Below are 19247 nucleotides of genomic sequence, written 5' to 3' on the forward strand. Positions count from 1 at the left end.
AATGCTTCCACCAAGTTAGAACAGGGAAGGGGGTCTTATTAGTGGTAAGTTGAAACCATGAGTCAAGCTGCCATTTCAAAAATTCTGATTTACTTCAGCTGACCTCCTGGCACGTGCACACGCACACGCACACACACACACACACACACACACACACACACACACACACACACACACACACACACACACACACACACACACACACACACACACACACACACACATTACGCACGAACGAAAACACACTAGCCTACTCAAGGTCACCTTTCACAACTTACAAGAAATCTCTGAGAACAGTTTTTGCGGCAGGATCTCATAAATAGGCAAATTAATAGATTTTAAATTAAAAAAATATTTGACCACAAGTTCTATATTACACAGTATAAACGCAAATAATCGAAATGATATAGCTTGTCGCAATAATAGCCATGCAGAGACCGTCGCAATCTCGAACAATTATTTACATTCATGAATTACTTTTTAACCTGAACAAACGAGCCATTCTGACGATATCATCCATGGAACAAACGGTGACCTATCAACAAAGCGTGCGTAAACGCGCGCAACGGAACCGCCACACACTTCTGCAAATGTTCCTAACGGTACATTTTCTGGTGTGAATTTAGTTTAATTTCTTTTTAAAAGAGCCGCACATTACCTCCCCCCCGTTCAGTTGCTGGAATCCGGCAGGCATGCTTGGACAACGAGAGACCCCGAAGAGCAGCCGGTGACAGTTGCGTCTCGCTCCCCCTTCGCACCAAACAACAGGCTACCACGTGAAACTCACTCGTAACAAAAACAATCCCGTCCGAGATCTAATTACAGCCCCCTATCCCCGACCACCTAAAAAAAATGGACGTAGTGGCAGCGTGGAGTCCAGGTAAAGTAGTTTGGTTTCCGTAATCATGTCGTGCATTTGCACTCGCGCGTAGTTTTTTCCGTGCGCAATATGGTTGTCATGGGCGCACGGCCAGAGTTGCTTTAGTCGTCCCGTGGGCTGATCTTGAAGGGCCCCAGCAGAGGTCGAACTTTGTGGCACCACGAAAGCAGGAAGCCCTCATGCCATTGGCTGCAGGGCTATGACAGATTGTTCACTGTATGCATCAAATACAATCCCACTCACACACACACACTACTACACACAAGGCCTTGGGTTAACAGACTCCTAAAATAAAAGGCTGCATTCAAAATAAAGATTCACTACAAAAGTTAGTTTCAAATCAAATCAAGAGCGAATTGTATCACCTACGGGGACATAAAAAAAAAGAAATATCCAACAAGTTACAGACACTAACAGTTTTTGTGGTTCGAAATCCGATTTCAACATTTTCTGTGGCTCTTTTTGAAGCATACAACATCCAATAGGTTTACCGGATGCGTTATGTACACATATTCTTAGGACAATAGTTCCAAGTATAGAAATATAGCTCCAATTTTTTCGGCACCAGGACATGGGTTTTGAATGTCCACATTGAAGAAGAGGAACACCCTGTCCTCTAAGGGGTCTGGGTGGCCCCTCTGTACCTCCGGTGGGACCGGGCGGGCCTGACCCGCTTCTTCTGTCAGAAATCGGGGGGCTCGCCTATCTCGCCAACCGGTAGTATCTGCCATTGTCTGCTCTTCCACAGCACATAACCCACGGCTATTTTAGAACCGCCAGCCACAGAGAACGGAGAGAGGAGGCACGGGATGAGAGAGAGAGAGGGAGAGAGAGAGAGTGAGAGAGGGGGTGAGCGAGAGAGAGAGAGGGGGTGAGCGAGAGAGAGAAGGAGAGAGAGAGAGAGAGAGAGAGAGAGAGAGAGAGACAGAGAGACAGAGAGAGAGAGAGAGAGAGAGAGAGAGAGAGAGAGAGAGAGAGAGAGAGAGAGAGAGAGACAGAGACAGAGAGACAGAGAGAGAGAGAGAGAGAGAGAGAGAGAGAGAGAGAGAGAGAGGGCGAGAGAGAGAGAGAGAGAGAGGGCGAGAGAGAGAACAGGTGGTGTTCTCCTCAATTTCGGGGTCTTCCGACGCACCACCCCCTGTGTTAGCACCGTAAAGTTTGGCCCCGGCACATGGTGTCCACTGAGTCTCTCATGGGTGTGTGAGGCGGGGGAACGGGTGGGTGTGTGGCAGGGGAGAGTGGGGCATTGGTCGGGCGCGGCCCACGAGGTACACAAGCTACTTCCGCTTTCTCAGCATCCCTCAATGACCCTGCCCTGGTGTCACCTACCCCCCCCCACCGCCCGGTGCCTCCCTCTGCACACGTCACTCGCTGTCTCACGCCACCCGCTCTCGGCATGCCAGCCCTCCCCCCCCCCCCCCCCCCCCCCCCCCCCCCCTTTCCTCCCTCCCACCCCCATCACCCTCTCCTATGTGTTCTGATTTCGCACCGTAGTAGACGGATAAATCCAGACCGGAAACGGAAACGGAACCCAAAGCCCACTGTGAGAACCCCTCGGTCCACCATCAGAGCAGTGCGTGTTTCATTAGAGTTACCCCGGGCCCTGGCCCTTAATCACCTAGAGAGGCCATCTTGATTGCAAACACTCGCCGTCCAACTAGCGAGCAGAGCCCAGACAGAACCAAGATGTCCTCTTTAGGTTAATAAGGCCCATGGGGTTCCATTTTACCTCTGCATCTTTGTCAATACAAATGAGTCTGGTATAGTAGTACAGCCAATGGGGAAGAAGACAACGCACCACCATAGTCAAACTGCTGTCTTAGCAAAAAGGTCATCATAATAACAACAAGTGGATCCAAAACACAGCATTGGTGTTGTGCCATCACACACACAGGCCTGCTTTCCCTCGCAAGTTAACACTCCTCCTCCTCCTCCTCCTAAAATAAACAGCATTAACTCCATGCAACGCTGTTCAAATGTCACTTCTGTTGTTCCAGGCCTGGCGGGGCACACATGCTACTGTAACCCTCCACATGAATCACGCCACCACACAGCATGTGACTGTCGTGTGTTATTAACTTGGGTGACCAAAGAGGATGATAAAAATATCGTTACCCTGTAAATAGCAAGTGCGTGTGTGTGTGTGTGTGTGTGTGTGTGTGTGTGTGTGTGTGTGTGTGTGTGTGTGTGTGTGTGTGTGTGTGTGTGCGTGTCAGTGTGTGTGTGTGTGTGTGTGTGTGTGTTTGTGTGTCTAGGGGCTCAGCTGGCATTGTTTATTTTGTGCGCTGCTTGCAGTAAATCTTATAGCTAAAGACATGTTGATTTGAGGGTCAACTTCGTCACAATCCATACACGCTGAATCTAACCTCCAAGGCAAGGGGTTTGAGCCATTGTGCGACCTTAAATAAGTTGAGGACAGTTGTGAATATACTTCTATTTGTCCACCCTAGAAATATCTGAGCTCCTGGATGGTGTGGACATTTTAAGATGTGAGATACAGTAGCCACTGTAACAATTGCAACCTATTAACTTGGATTAATGTTTCAGAATCGGGTCTATTAAGGACCTCCCTTGAGTCTGCAATAAAGTTTGTATTGAGTTAAATTGATAGGATTTAAACCCAGATGGGTTGATTCACTTATGTCGGCTGGGATGTAACACAAACACATAATGATTATGAATCGCGAATGAAACTAAGTAGGATCGTATTGTATTAGAGGATTGGGTGTTACCTCTTGGGAAAGTTTTCGTGAAAAACAAATCCACCTCTTTCTATCTCTGTATCTGTCTCTTGTTTCTATATTGTAGCACTTAAAAGCTGTTGCTTTACTTATATTGTGAATTTTTACGTACTCTGCATTTTTCTTTAGTGTATCTCCATTTTTTAATGCACTTACTTTATATTGCACAAAGGTGTCAGTAGAATAAATGCAACATAATGTAATGTTGCAAGCGATACATACAACCCTCTGTCCTCCCTACAGGGTGAATGGGACTTTATTCTTTAGTCTATAAGCGGTGGTGGAGGTGGTGCTGGTGGGATCAAGTTCATAATGAACCCACTGAACGCCAACAGCGCATTCATTCAAAGGTCACGCGGCCAAAAGAGGCACGGACCACCGCCCGGCAGTTCACAGAGACGGTAGGTCTACGTACGGAGGCCGCAGCAGTCTCTGACACGTTATCGTCTGTTCCTGCAATACCAGAGGCTGCATTTTCACGACCGCAGTTCTATGACCTTTGCCTTTAAGACACCGGCAAAGGAGAGTACATCTTTCCTAGGATTGCGTTGCAAATAACTTAGGTATAGACCTACATTAATAAATGGCTTGATTTAGATCGTTGAATGGTTAAGTTTAGGGGTTAGGTGAGAAATGGTTAAGTTTAAGTATTAGAGATGGTTAAGGACACCACTAGAGGGCAATGTACTCCTCACATTCCTCCATCATATTTTATGATAATAGCAATATAATCATAATAATTATTAACACGATCATTAATATGGTTACTATTTGTTATAATAATATTATTATTTGTATTATTATTGTAGGTCGAAGTGGAATTAGTCCTTTACATCGTTTTGTGAGTTATTATTGATGATCGAAACTATTTTTACTTTTACTATTCATATACAAATCACTGTAATTCATGGTTATAGTTAATGCAATTGTTAATCTCAAGAATATATTAATTTTTTCCTCGAAATTATTATTTGTACTATTTATTTTAATTGTATTATTATTATTTTTTATTATTGCTACGGAATGCAATATATAGTAACCCTTATTGAAATCCAAATACTTCAGTGTAGGTTATTTTGACAGCAATAGTAATTGGTATTTTCAAAAATCATTAAATAATGATCGCTGATAGTGGGGAATACAGACTTCCCCCAATGCATGTTCTTCCGTGGTGAGGTGAATACTTCAGGGACCGAGAACTTCACTTTTCCAACTTTAACTTTCTGCAGCCATTTTGATGACAGCGCTGATTTGTTGCATGGCCTTCCAATCGTGAAATTCGCCATTTCCTTTTTTTAAACCCAACAAAAGGGGCGCTGTGATTGGTCGCCACGTTGCTCCTCCCATTCAAGTTTTTCGGGAATCCCCAACTCGACCCCCATCCTCCAACGTGTTCGCTCGTCGTCCATAATATTGTGAATTGCAGCTGACTGCGTTGAATCACACTTGACGGCTGACTCACATCCTCCACGCCGGATTGAGGGGTCTGAGGTAGCGTTTTTATTTCATGTCATTATCCCCTGTCTAGGTAAACACATTCCGCCGAACGTCTCTCCATTGAGGGAAAAGTTGAGGGAATTCCTCCACGTTTACCCGACGTTTACCACGCGTTAGCTTCCTTAGCATGCACGCCTTGGAGTTTCTCGGCTTAGTAATTGATCTTTTCCAGGACCTTTTCACGAATAAATCACAGATGAAGACTGCGACTCCATATCTCGATTCAGCAAACGAACGATAATACAAACTTTGAGAGACAGTTGTTAATAATCCAATCGGTTTCCGGTAGGCCTATAAGGCTGCGCGCTAGCTATTCTGTTGTTTGGTTAGCTTCCTGAAGGACAGGTCGTTGTTTTGATCCCCTGCATGAACCTCTTGGGTCCTATTGTGAAGGTTTTATGTGTGTCGTTTGAATGAATGAATGACTGTCGGAGTTTGTCTGCTAATATATGTGTATTCAGTGTTGCCAACGTAAGGCTCATGGCCTAAATCTTGGATCCTTGGTTCACTGCTGACTGAAATACATTATATAACTGCAGTTATAGTATATATTCCAATATCGATTGAATTCGATTTCGTTTACAACGTGTTGGTTTGTGTATTTTTCAACGTTTCAGAGGATGTTTATTTGTATGCATTGTTGTTGCGTCACAAACAGCATATGACATGTCAATTTGTGTGGCGGTGTCTGTTCGCGGTCTAACTGAAACTGTTGTACGTCTCAGCCTCGGGACCTGACTACTGCACATTATGGATGTTGTGGAGGACGAGGTCTTGAGTCTTCCCCTGCGCCAGGACTCATTCCAGGCCTTTTGGGAGAGTGTGTAAGTCAACACGAGACGCTACAATACTTGAGGAAATTATTCCAGACAAGCACTTGACAATTCAACTGATAACAGTTTATTCTGCCTCCACCTGCCCCAAAACAAAACCACTAGTTTGATTCTTTGCCGACACTAAATATATAAGTTGTAGGATATCACATCGCATTGATTTATCCCGTCATTGAAGATCTCTCCAAATACACTTGTTGGGTAAAATAAAACGATGCTCCAAGCAACAATTTTCACGTTCCACATCCTGATGTGGATATTCTAAATGATTATCAATCACATTTGCATTAATTTATGTGTTTACCATTTCCCCCCCCCAAGGCCGGCAACCCTTGACTGCCTGGACCCCTCTCCTGGTAGCTGGTTTGACGTAAGTCTACTCGGTTAATTAATGAACTCCCCCCAACGCTCTGTTAGCCGTAAACATGGAAAACTGAAGATCGTTCTCTTTTCACAGCTCATGCCAGACTCCTCCATCACTGTGGAGGACCTCTTCCCAGACCCCCCTGCCCCGCTCGACGCTCCCCCCACGCACGCGGCCCCCACCGTGCCCACCACCTCAGATTATGCCGGAGAGTACGGCTTTCACATCCGCTTCCAGAACTCTGGAACGGCGAAATCTGTTACCTCCACAGTGAGTATCCATCCTCCTCATTCGCCCAGACGGCTGGTTTTCGGTCAGGGATCAGTGAAGTGTACTCCTACTGGCTGCAGATCAGTGAAGTGTACTCCTACTGGCTGCAGATCAGTGTAGTGTACTCCTACTGGCTGCAGATCAGTGTAGTGTACTCCTACTGGCTGCAGATCAGTGAAGTGTACTCCTACTGGCTGCAGATCAGTGAAGTGTACTCCTACTGGCTGCAGATCAGTGAAGTGTACTCCTACTGGCTGCAGATCAGTGAAGTGTACTCCTACTGGCTGCAGATCAGTGTAGTGTACTCCTACTGGCTGCAGAGCAGAGACTCGGATAAATGTTGAGTGGAGGCTTTGACGTGGCTTCACGAGGGGTGTGACGATTCACCCAGCTCACGATTCGACACGATACACGATACTGGGTTCACGATTCGATATTATGACGATATTTTAAACTTGAATGAAGAAAATGTATGACTGAAAAACAGTGGACGTTTATTCTAAAGACACAAAATATGCAAAACAATGCCATTTGCCCTATATTTCCATTCTTATGAAATTGTAGACACCATGTGTTTATAGTAACATGGTATAGACTAATCATCTTGTCATAATGGCAATAACAAAAAGTTTTTCTTAGTATATTAATTTTTAAGGTCCATAAATAAAGTATGAAGAAAACTGAACCATTTCTTTGTCTCAACGACGCATTTCGTCACGTTTTAATATCGTCCCACCCCTAGTCTTCAACCGGGCCAGCTCGTTGTGGCAGTCGAGTCCTCTGACATTGCCGGCCTACTCTAGACGAGACATAAGACCAGTTAAAGCCCCCTTGTTCTTTAACTATCTGGTCTAAAATGCCACAATGTGAATATCCAAAGAACTCTTTCCTAATGTTTTATTAATAATTGACTTTATTAATGTTTGACCGGACAGTATTTTGGAACCCAGCTGGCGCGGTCTGTTCCATTTGTGGAGGGCGGTGTAGAACGAATAGTGACTAGGAGAACAATGGAGGGTCCTGCCACAGACCTGAAGTACGCTCCACCCTGGAGAAAGGGTGGAGCGTAGTTTAGAGTCCACAAACTCTGTTAACGTCCATGATTCCTATGGACTAGTTCTCGTAGTCTTGACAAGGTGATTCATTTAGAAAACATTTATGCTATATATTTAAAAAAACTGCTTTTACTTTTTTACTTTTTCATATTGTATATGGTTGATCAGTCATATCAAATAATAATTATAAAAAAAAAAAGATATTATAAGGTTCTAAAAGCATAATTAAAGTAAAAGTCTTACCTTGAAGTTGTGTTAAAAGTGCACTTTTTGGATCCTTCATGGGAGCATTCAAGTTGAACTCATTCATTGTGTGGGGTTTGCTCCAACATATGGCCTAGATGTCACTCAAAGCCAATGGCTGTACGGTTTCCACGGTGACACACCCTCACGAGTCACCCCATTGGTCAGCGTGGGTAAAGGTTAGGCTGTGGTTGCATTTTAACTACCGCCCCCAACCATCGCTCCCCCCTCCCCCTGACTCACTGGAAGTGTTGCGGGCTTCTTGCAGCACCATGTACTGACATGACAGGGCATGTCCCCCTGCTCCAGTCAACATGGAGTTAAACTCGACCCATAGCTAGGTAGAGAGTGCTGAAAGCCCCACCAGTCTCCTTCCTACAGCTGGCCCCACTACCAGGGCATGGTAAGCATCTGAATGATAATCGTGTACATTTTTTTATTTTTTTAACTTTGTCTGCTGGAGCCGCCTTTTGGATTCGTCCGGTCTCCACCGTCTCCTCTGGTCTCGGCACTGAAGGCCACGAAAGACGCATTGACTCATCTTTCTTTTGTTTTTCGGCTGCGGCGCTTCAGTACTCGGTCTCGCTGAACAAGCTGTTCTGCCAGCTCGCCAAGACGTGCCCGGTGGAGGTCCTGGTGGACGGGGCCCCTCCCCCGGGGGCCATCCTGAGGGCCACGGCCGTCTACAAAAAGACGGAGCATGTGGCGGACGTGGTGCGGCGGTGCCCCCACCACCTGAAGGAGGACGGTGAGGCGGAGGGCGGCGGAGCCATGGGTTTGCCTAGCGGGGGGGGGGGGGGGGGAATAATGTTTTTAGTTTAATCTTGTGCTGCCGGGGACTTGGAGGCTTTGGGGCTAGAAGGCGTTTGTCAAAGGTTTTTTTTTTATCGACCGACGGATCGAATAAATGAAACGCTAAAGAAAAAAGGTTGAACTTATTTCCAAACGGTTCTTTCGTGAGGGTGTGTGCACCCCTCGGCTCTCCGTCCTCCACGGACGCCTCGGGGCCAGCCCTGCTGGCCGTTTCACCGCAGGAGTGTGGCGGGCCCTTCCCGTCACACCAGCGGCGCATGTGAGTCCTGCGTACGCGTGAGTCCTGCGTACGCGTGAGTCCTGCGTACGCGTGCGTCTTGCGTACGCGTGCGTCTGCCATCCTCTGCCTGTCTAGGTGTAAGTGGCCGAGTGCCGAGCGCTGCCTCTCATCGTGCACGCTGACCTGCGTTGGTATGCAAACGTAGAAAAATGAAGTGTGTGTGTGTGCAACGACGACCACTCTGCACCGGTATTATGTGGGGTTCACTGTGTGTGTGTGTGTGTGTGTGTGTGTGTGTGTGTGTGTGTGTGTGTGTGTGTGTGTGTGTGTGTGTGTGTGTGTGTGTGTGTGTGTGTGTGTGTGTGTGTGTGTGTGTGTGTGTGTGTGTGTGTGTGTGGTTTCGCGTGGGTCTTCTTTTTGTGTAGCGGTGGAACATCGCAGTCACCTGATCCGCGTGGAGGGGAGCCAGCGGGCCCAGTACATGGAAGACCCCAACACCAAGCGGCAGAGTGTGACCCTGCCCTACGAGGCCCCCCAGGTAAGAGTCCCCTCCATGCAGTGTGTGTGTGTGTGTGTGTGTGTGTGTGTGTGTGTGTGTGTGTGTGTGTGTGTGTGTGTGTGTGTGTGTGTGTGTGTGTGTGTGTGTGTGTGTGTGTGTGTGTGTGTGTGTGTGTGTGTGTGTGTGTGGTTTGACGGTGCTCCTCCTCTCCACACAGCTGGGCTCTGGGCACACGACGCTGCTGCTGAACTTCATGTGCAACAGCTCCTGCATGGGAGGGATGAACCGGAGAGCCATCCTGACCATCCTGACCCTGGAGTCCTCTGAGTGAGTCCACCGCCTCGCCTCTGGGGCCAGTAGCCTGGGGGCCCGCTTGGGAACCCGGTAGCGCTCTCTAACCACCCCCCCCCCCCTCCCTCCCGGTCTCTCCACAGGGGGCATGTTCTCGGGCGGCGTTGCTTCGAGGTGCGCGTCTGCGCCTGTCCCGGGCGCGACCGCAAGACGGAGGAGGGCAACGTGGAGAAAAAGACGGAGGGATCCAAGCCCACCAAAAAAAGAAGTGCGTATCTGGCGTGACGGTCTCCCCCCCCCCCCCCCCCGCTCTCGCTCTCTCTGCTTTGTACGCCTGGTGACCATGTGGTGATGTGTGCCGTCGTCTCCTCAGAGAGCCCCCCCACTCCGGCCACCGCGGCCCCGCCCAAAAGGGTCGTGTCCGCCTCCAGCGCTGAAGAGGAGGATAAGGAGGTGTTTGTGCTTCAGGTGAGCTCCCCACACACTCACACAGCTAGTACCACGAGGTACAAGATACACCATCGTTTATTGTCGTATACACAATGGAAACATGGTTTACACTGGGCAATGAAAATCTTAATTTGCAAGTTCCCCTCACACAAATTATGCTCAAAAAAAAAGTAGATAAATAAACTAAACTACTAAAGATATCGTACAAGGAGCAGAATTTAGTTAAACAAAAACAGTTAAATATAAGGTGCTGTTTAGCATGTGGAATGTTTGCATACAGCAGAAGGCCGTGAAAGACATATAGACGAAATATAGATTTTTGAATCTATAAATTGGATGTTGAATATTAGTAGTAGATAAGTACATAGTGCAAATGAAGCTCACAGTTGTAAATAAATACAGTTCACAGTATTGAATATAGTGCAAATACAGGGTGTCATCAGTGTTTGAGAGAGTCATTCAGCAGCCTTTAAGTCTGGTTGTTCTGGCTTTCATGCTCCTGTAGCGTCTGCCAGATGGTAGCATTGTGTACAGTGTGTGCTGGGGGTGTGTAGTGTCCTTGGTGATGTTGTGTGCCCTCTTTGTAACCCGGGTGTTGTAAATGTCTTGAAGTGATGGGAAGGCTGCTCCCCAGATGTATTGTGCAGTTTTAATCACACGTTGGAGAGCCTTCCTTTCCTGTACCGTGAAGTTTCCAAACCACGCTGTGATGGAGTTGCTCAGGAGGCTCTCCACTGTACACCTGTAGAAGTTGCTGAGGAGTTCTGATAACAGTCAAAATTTCCTCAGCTTTCTTAAGAAGTACAGCCGCACAGCTGAGACTTCTTGGCAATGTGCTGGGTGTTGTGAGACCAGGTGCGAACTGTTTACACGCAGAGTACACACGGGGTACGTGTGGACGCACACCGCAACGTACCCCGTGTGTACTCTGCGTGCACCGACCGACCCGATCATGTGTGGTTCCTGTGTGTTTGACAGGTCGTCGGCCGTAAGAGATACGAGGTCCTGAAGCAGATCAACGATGCACTAGCGCTGCAGGAGAGGTAAGTAGCAAAGGGGACCTCTGAAGCACACATCGGCCCCCACCAGGTGCTGCAACTCGCCCTTATTATCACATTATCCAGTGGTTCGTTTCCAGCCGATGAAAACATCGCAACGGGCCAATCACAAGTGCCAGGCGACGAATGTGTGGTCGCTCTTATCGGGCAGGCAGCCGTGATGTCTAACCACGTCTTCTACCAAGACGGAGGACTAGTTGTTCATCCATCCCTGTTGCCATTGTTTTAGGATGAAAGTGAAGCAGGAGGTCCAAGGGGGGCCGTCGCGGGGAAAGAGACGGCTGGGGGACCGGACAGACGAGGGGACCGACTGAGGTCCCCGGAGTGTTCCTTAAAGAAATGTGTACGTCCAACATAACACTGCCACAGCGAACCCCGTTATTTTCTACACTTTTCTTTTGTCATTCCTATTTTTTATTTTTTTTCATAGCTTATTTTTCAGCATATAGTTTTATATACAATGTATTTTATTTTTCATGTATTTTTTCTGTCTTGATACTAATTCTTTTTTATTTCGTTTTTATAAGAGGCCATAATAAAAAAATCAATTTAAATAACTAATCTGTTTGTTCTTTGTTCTGTTATGTGTGCTGCATTACTCTTGTTTTATTTACCTACCAAGAAAGGTATCTTTCAATGATGTATACATGGTGTGTGACCTTTGGAAGTGCTAGATGTTGGGACCGGCCACAAACTGCAGATCATTAGAACGTTATTTCCCCTTGCTGCTTTGCATGTGGCAGGACCAATGCAAAACCAGGCAGACTGTGATCTTAATACCTAGCTGTACAACATGAATACCACATTGTTCAGCCAACCAGACTCATTCGGCGTTCATTCGTCCAAGCGGCTTAATATTATTTTGTTAATCAAGTCGGATGCTGAATCATACAAGGCTGGGATAGGATTGAAACCGTGGGTACTTTGACCGGCCTGAGCAGCCAAGATGGATAAAGTCTCCATACTTTTTATTATCGGTAAGTTTGGGATCCGAAACGGCTGTTTGTCGAATCATATATTCAAATTGTTACTGTATACGTGCTGTACTAATGAGGGACCTATTTTCAATACAAATATTTATATTTGATACATTTATTAGCTCCACTGCTGTCGCCGAGTTGGTCCGAGAGACAGTTCTTCCCCCAGTCCAGAAATGCCTCCTGGGCTGAGGCGAGGCGACATTGCCAGGTACCGCATAGACCTCTAAAATAAATAAGTCAGTGAAAATGAGGTTAATACATCAGATGTTGATTTACCTGGAAACGTTATCATTAAGGTTAATGACAATATGCCTTTTCCTTTCTCTGGTGTGTTTCACAAATGATGAATTGTTGTAATTGGGGCAACATTAATTGTTTATTTTTTTTTTACAAAAGATGAAGGGGATATTATCTTCCAAAAAACGCTGCAATATGAACTGGAACCCAGTGTCGAATGCGCATGACCACCGATTTCTCGGCCCTCAGGTGTGCTACAAGGACCTGGTGACGATGAGCTACGACAACAGCTTCGCTCTGGTAGAGGGGGCCAAGAGCCCGCAGTGGATCGGTCTCCGCGAGACGTTCAACGAGACGGATGCGCCGTGGTCTGCCTGGGCCAACGGGGACCCCATCACCTTCCAGAACTGGTACCCCGTGAAACCCCCGCCCCCTGTTGTGGAACCCTGCACCACTATCGCTGCTCCCACCGTTGATACTCGAAAGACTACTTTAACCACCAAAGGCCTTCCTGAAACCAGTAGAACGGCCTCAGGTGATACTCTAAAGACGGCTTTAACCAACACTGCCCTTTCTGAAACCAGTAGCAGTGGCTTCACTGGAACGGCCTCAGGTGATACTCAAAAGAAAGCTTTAACCAACACTGCCCTTCCTGAAACCAGTAGCAGTGGCTTCACTGGAACGGCCTCAGGTGAAACCAGTAGCTTTACGCAAACGTATTACTCTGATATGACTTTCCTAACGACGCCGCAATACGTCAGAGAGGACTGTGTGGCCATGCACCACTTCGGACCCTGGGTGGAGGAAGACTGCAATACAGAGTTGCCTTATATCTGCTATGATGGTAAGGATAATCTCGCTCTTAAAAAGACATGTCATTTTATTAGAAAATAAAGAAATAAGGGTATTGGGTTTATCTGTGTTTATACTTGATCACTGGGCCACTTCTCTTTGTTTACATACCCCCCCCCCCCCCCCCCCCACACACACACACACACACACACTTAATCTTTCTATCCGCCATTGATATGGGGGATATTGATAGTTAATCAGTAATATATTTGACATGTGTCTTTCATATCCACCTTAGACCGCTACTATGGCATCGCCTCGGTTGTCCGCGACGCCACAACCGCGACGGTGAGCTGGGAGACCCCGACCCCGTCTGAGAATATAAGCAGCTACCGCGTGGAAGTGCAGGGGGGTGGTTCCCTGAACATTAGCGTCGATAGTTCGCCCTATCGAATATCCAACATGACCCCAGGCACCAAATATGAAGTGCGGGTGTTCGCGGTGAAGTGCGACCGGGAACTGAACTCGCAGAATATTTCTTTCATCACCAGTGAGTTAATTCCTCGTATCCAATAACGAATGATTTATAGTCATTTTTTTTGCAAATGCTGTTTATGAGTTTGTCATTCATGACAATGTATTTGGCTCAAATGTGCAGCCAAATGCTTTTCTTTGAAAGTTATCACAACATCGAACCATACTTTTTGTGCACATCTAGACAGCGGAATGACCTAAAAGCTTGAACTATTAATAACACTTGAATGCAATCTCAATAATATTACATTGCATCAAACAAGTAATAAATGCAGACTGCTACGACACTGCTTTAGTCAATAACCAATAATATATATATATAATAAGTACCAATAATAAGTCAAGGATCTCCTCAGAGGTTATTCTTCAAAAACGCTCGCTTCGAAATCATTACGGAGCAACAAGGTCTGCCGACGCAGGGCGTAAATAAACATTTTATTAGAAACATCCGTTTAACATGTTAATCACGCTCTCCTCTTTAGAGCCGGAGACGCCGTACAACCTCACCGTCGAGAACAACACGGAGTCCTCCGCGGCCCTGCGCTGGGAACGGCCCGTGGGCAACCTGGAACACTACTGCGTGAGGGTCGAAAATAAAGAAGGGCGGATCCGTAACGTGAAGGATCCGTGCAATTATACCGAAGAAGAAGCGGTGGTCAAGGATTTGACCCCCGGCAATAAGTACACGGTGTACGTGCTGAGCGTCACCGGGGACGTGGAGAGCGAGAAAGCCAGTATCACCGTGCTCACCAGTGAGTCCGCCGACTGCCGCCTCCCTCGGGGTCGTCATGGCGACGGGCCCCTTTCCTCCAAGGCCTCTCGTTGAGTCGGGACGAGAACCGCCGGAGTCTCCCAGTCATACATAGTAGGGAGTGGTTGCGAATGCAAAAAGACTGCAAGCGCAGCCACACCTAGTTTCAATTCAAATAGACTCGGAAAGACGAAGTTTGTTAGAATTATTAGAGACAAGGATATGTTCTGTTTTTATAATTTTACATCAAATTTATGAATGTTATAACTTTATTCTAACGCCCATTCCTTGGTTAAAAAACAACATTGTAGCCCCAAAAGCTGACTTGTGATGCTAAGCACATTTTGCTCTTATCAGGGCTTCAGAATTTGGGTTGGATGTGAAGTCGATTTTCAATTGGACAACGCTAAGTAATTCACAGTCGCAGTTTGAAAGGGTTCCACGGGTCGGGCACTCATTCTGCAGACTCACACTCCTAACAGCTAGAAAGAGGAACGACGGATCCCTCGTTCCGAGTTCACCTCTGAAAATGAGGGGAGATTTGATCGGATGGTTCCCCCCCCCTCTCTCTCTCTCTCTCTCTCTCTCTCTCTCAGGGCCCAGCGTGGTGACTGACCTCAACGTTTCAGACATCACCAACAGCTCTCTGGTTCTCAGATGGGTCCACGAGGGCTCCGCCCAAGGATACAATGTGGTTGCTATGGATATCCAAACCGAAAAGTATTCTCACAGTCCACTTTTCTTTTCTTCTGTGTGTGTGTGTGCGTGTGTGTGTGTGTGTGTGTGTGTGTGTGTGTGTGTGTGTGTGTGTGTGTGTGTGTGTGTGTGAATATAACGTGTGAATTCAACTTAGCTCAAAAATCCAGGCCTATTTTTAATCGTGCGTCGTCAAACTTCCGTCGATTAAGATTGCGTGTGTCTTTATTTCATGACTTTGTGATGCCCCATGGCAGAGAAGTTCCTCGATAATGTAGAAGGACTCTTTATAGTTGTAATACGGATTTGCTCCCACAGCTTTTGATTCTCTTTCATGACACCCATAAACATATGTGTACGTTTATTTGACAACATTTTTAATTTTCTTGTGATATGCCTTTTCCTTTCTCTGGTGTGTTTCACAAATGATGAATTGTTGTAATTGGGGCAACATCAATTTTTTTATGCGTGAATGCCCACGCTGTGGAGGTTTGAACCCGTGTTGGTTGGTTTCAGTGTCCCCCCCTACAGAGTGCTCTACAACCAAACCGTGAACCCCCCCGAGAAGCAGGCGGCGGTGGACACACTGCCTCCTGGCACCAACGTGAGGCTGATGGTCCAGACGCTGTATGAGTCTCTGAAGGGGGCCGAGGCCTACATCGACAGCTTCATCGGTGGGTGGGGGGACGCGTCCATACGGGTCTTTTTTTCGAAATGCCAATTTTTCGAATGAAAAACCTTTTCACTGAATTGGGCCCGCCTCTCTTTTGGTTCTGTTTTTTTTTTTTTTTTTTTTTAAACGGATTGAGATTATATGATTTGCGTAGCAGTAGCTCATTGTCCGCTCGGTCTCCCTCCTCTCGTCTCCCCCTCTGGTCTCCCCCCCTGGCCCTCCCCCAGTTCCAGACCCCGCCAGAAAACTGGTCTTGGACGCCCGTGAGACCACCATCGAGGCCAGCTGGGATGCCCCCGACGGCTCCTACAATTACTTCATTGTGTCCGTCTGGCTGCACAACTCCATGGTAAACGCCACCCACTACAACACCACCGACCTCCTCCTGACCCTGCCCATGCTGTACGCCGCCGCCCAGTACGAGGTGACCGTCACCACCCACGCCGGGGACCTCAAGAGCGATCCGACCGTCGGCAGCACCTACACCCGTGAGTCATCTGTCGGTCTGTCAGTCAGTCAGACGTCTTGATGGACACTCCAACGTGTGATATCAACCAGTGGGTACCGTTTCACCCGATTTGCGACAAATCCTTTTTAACATCGATCACATTTGTGCTTGTGTGTGTGTGTGTGTGTGTGTGTGCGTGTGGGTGTGTGTGCATCTAGAACCGGTCATGGCGCAGGACCTCAAAATCACCTTTCAAGGCAGCAACGGCACCCTGACGTGGACAGCGCCCCAAACCGCCCCAACCACTAGGTTCCGGGTCAAGTACGTCGGCAGATTCTGGAACCACCACGAAACTTTCAACCGCACCGGGGGCAAGACCAGTGTCGGGCCCCTGCGCCCGGGCACCCAATACTTGTTCCAGGTGATCACCGTCTCCGGCACCATGGAGAGCGAACCAGCCAACTGCACAGAATACACACGTGAGTCAGCCGGGAAGCACGCACGCACGCACGCACGCACGCACCAACACATAGAGTTCGATGTTGTTTGTTTTAGCCAGACCCTTTTATTTTTGTTTTGAATATTTGGAGTTCTTCCTGCTCAACTCTGCTTGGTGTGTGTGTGTGTGTGTGTGTGTGTGTGTGTGTGTGTGTGTGTGTGTGTGTGTGTGTGTGTGTGTGTGTGTGTGTGTGTGTGTGTGTGTGGAGTAAAGTTACTTTAAAATAAAGGAGAGATGTAAAGGAGGAATGTACAGAGCTGTTAGTCATTTATTTATTTATCGACAATACAAATCAAACAAATGATTCAGTTGCATCCCGTTTTTTACTGTGTGTGTGAGTGTCTATGTGTGTGCTCACGCGATTGTGTGGGTGCCTGTGTGTGTGCATACAATTGTCGTGTGGGCTCGTGTGTGTGTGTCAAAATACAGTTTGGCGCTCTAGCCAGGCTAGTTTTGACCCCTTTTTACAACCGGTTCTTCAAACAAAACGAGCGTCTATCCAGAAGTAAGGCACGGCTGTGTATTTACATTACACCACGAACATGCAAATGACCGGCCCGTCGTACACCTCCTTTGTCCTCAGCCGGGAACGTGAGTGAAGTCACACTGTCCATGATGTGTTCTTCAAAAGGGCAAGACTGCGAAGAAAACGACGTCAAGGAGGAGGTACTCAATAAGGTATGAAAGGCCATGAAGGTACAATCCAATCACAGTGGGGCTTTAGGGCGGGGCTTCCCCATTTCTAGCCTATGAAACCCCAAGTGTCCTCATTGGACAAACCTGTGTTGCGTCTTTTATTTATTTCAGTTGAGGGAGGAGTTCGGTGTAGTGTTGGACGGAGTGTCCTGGAAACTCGACTGGAAGACGTCGCCTCTCGACAAAACTGCACAGTGAAAGAAATCAAGGTTTTATTTGTTTTAATTGATGCGGTTGTGGACTATTTTACTGCTTTGTTCTCTAATGTTAAAGTATTTTCCATTTATATATATTATTGTACACATTTAACGAATTGGTCCAGAAATGCATATTTTTAAATTGTTATTTGTTTTCTTGCTAAATCATTTTGTACGTTTTCACAAAGAATACAGCTATAGTTTCATCGGATGTCCACCATGGGACAGTATTTATCCTTTTGGCAAAATAGTGCCGCGCTAACTCTCACCTTCACTCAAATCAAGGGAATCAATCAAATCGATGCAATCGTTTTTTGGTACTTTTATTTTCCCTGCATCGGGCGGACCCTTGTATGTTTACAAACCAAGACAACAACTTGTTTTGATCCGAGGGTCTGGTTGATACTAAGCAGATTATCAGTAGATCAGGACACAGATCATTCCAGGTTGATAAACAAGACTTGGGTGCATTGGACTTTGTAAAGATCAGCTTTGTAAGTGGCTGACAATTCAATAATTTGACAATAAATACATATTTTAACAAGATTTGCTTATATGGTCACTCTTGGTCAATAATGTCTTACTAATTTCCCCTGAATCGAGCTGAACCAGGTAAAAGTCTGAAAGTGTCTGACAATAAAAAAAAAAAATTGGCAACGACTTCATGATTTCCAAAGTGGATCTGTTATGTCATAAACTGGATGCATCATTTCTTGGTCAGGTTTCGCCTGAGGAATACAACTGTAGTTCCACCAGATGTCTGGTGGAGGGCAGCATTATCCTTCTGTTCGAGCCCGCTCACCAATTAAAGTTTGGAATGCAAACGTTCCATTACATTAGGACAGTAACTCATAATGTCTAGATTCTAAAGTTATAATTGCTTTTACCTAGAGCTGTCAAGCGATTAAAATGTTTAATCGTGATTAATCGCATTAATGCCATAGTTAACTCTAATTAATCGCGATTAATCGCAAATTATTTTTCTATGCTAAATATCCCTTGATTTTTTTTGTCCCATGATTCTTCTCATTTTAATTCTCTTATCAACATGGTGAAGTGCATCGGCTTGACTTGTGCAAATTATTTTTTATTGATAACAACATTGGCACATACACTGATCAAAACAGGACGATACAAAAAAAGAGCCTATAGTGCAATTAAACGACTGCTTTGAACAAATGTCATTTGAACATAGCAGTCAGGCTACTGCTTCTTTGTTTTGAGCCAAAGAAAAAAATAATAATTGCGTTAATCGCGCGATAAAAAATTTAATGCCGTTAAATTTGGTTTGCGTTAACACCGTTAATAACGCGTTTAACTGACAGCTCTACTTTTACCGCTTGCAGCTTTACTCCTTATACTTCTTAGATTATTTGATTTAACAATCTGCGTGCCTGCCTGCCTGCTCAGTTATGACATAGGCCTACTAACTGCCTGATATATACCTGGATAATGAAGGTACTGCCTTTCATTAAAGGAGACGTATTATACCACCAGGTGTGAGTGTGATTAGCCTTATTAGCCTGGACA

General features: G+C 46.4%; 3 protein-coding genes across 5 annotated transcripts in view; 2 read left to right on the forward strand and 1 right to left on the reverse strand.

Moving 5' to 3' along the window:
- Positions 1 to 8012, reverse strand: part of LOC115529420 (solute carrier family 2, facilitated glucose transporter member 4) — an 18480-nt gene extending 10468 nt beyond the window's left edge. Inside the window, exon 1 of one of the 2 annotated variants that reach the window (XM_030338149.1) lies at positions 7884 to 8012. Coding sequence is in view for 1 of the 2 variants with exons in the window: in XM_030338148.1 (XP_030194008.1) it covers positions 659 to 694 (36 nt within the window). In the remaining variant the exon portion in view is untranslated. Of the gene's footprint in view, positions 1 to 658; positions 761 to 7883 lie in introns of those variants that run through there. The other variant, XM_030338148.1, reaches the window with a different exon arrangement.
- tp53 (tumor protein p53) lies at positions 4956 to 11775 on the forward strand. 2 transcript variants are annotated; one of them, XM_030338190.1, is made up of 11 exons: positions 4956 to 5112; positions 5844 to 5942; positions 6273 to 6321; positions 6409 to 6585; positions 8457 to 8631; positions 9342 to 9454; positions 9633 to 9742; positions 9850 to 9974; positions 10080 to 10174; positions 11135 to 11199; positions 11444 to 11775. In XM_030338190.1, the coding sequence occupies exons 2-11, from the start codon at positions 5869 to 5871 to the stop codon at positions 11526 to 11528; spliced, it is 1068 nt and encodes a 355-aa protein (XP_030194050.1). In that variant the 5' UTR covers positions 4956 to 5112; positions 5844 to 5868; the 3' UTR covers positions 11529 to 11775. The 2 variants fall into 2 exon arrangements, with proteins under 2 accessions (XP_030194050.1, XP_030194051.1); XM_030338191.1 differs by having other exon boundaries at positions 4958 to 5149.
- Positions 11776 to 11898: 123 nt separating this feature from the next.
- Positions 11899 to 18263, forward strand: LOC115529391 (receptor-type tyrosine-protein phosphatase beta). Its single transcript, XM_030338086.1, has 11 exons — positions 11899 to 12191; positions 12314 to 12402; positions 12681 to 13275; positions 13522 to 13773; positions 14240 to 14509; positions 15105 to 15228; positions 15721 to 15878; positions 16105 to 16365; positions 16544 to 16804; positions 17408 to 17502; positions 17632 to 18263. Exons 1-11 carry the CDS (start codon positions 12161 to 12163, stop codon positions 17716 to 17718), a joined length of 2223 nt encoding a protein of 740 aa, XP_030193946.1. The 5' UTR covers positions 11899 to 12160; the 3' UTR covers positions 17719 to 18263.
- Positions 18264 to 19247: the final 984 nt, after the last annotated feature.

The sequence above is a fragment of the Gadus morhua genome, chromosome 17 (assembly GCF_902167405.1).
Source record: "Gadus morhua chromosome 17, gadMor3.0, whole genome shotgun sequence".
NCBI classification, from domain to species: domain Eukaryota; kingdom Metazoa; phylum Chordata; class Actinopteri; order Gadiformes; family Gadidae; genus Gadus; species Gadus morhua.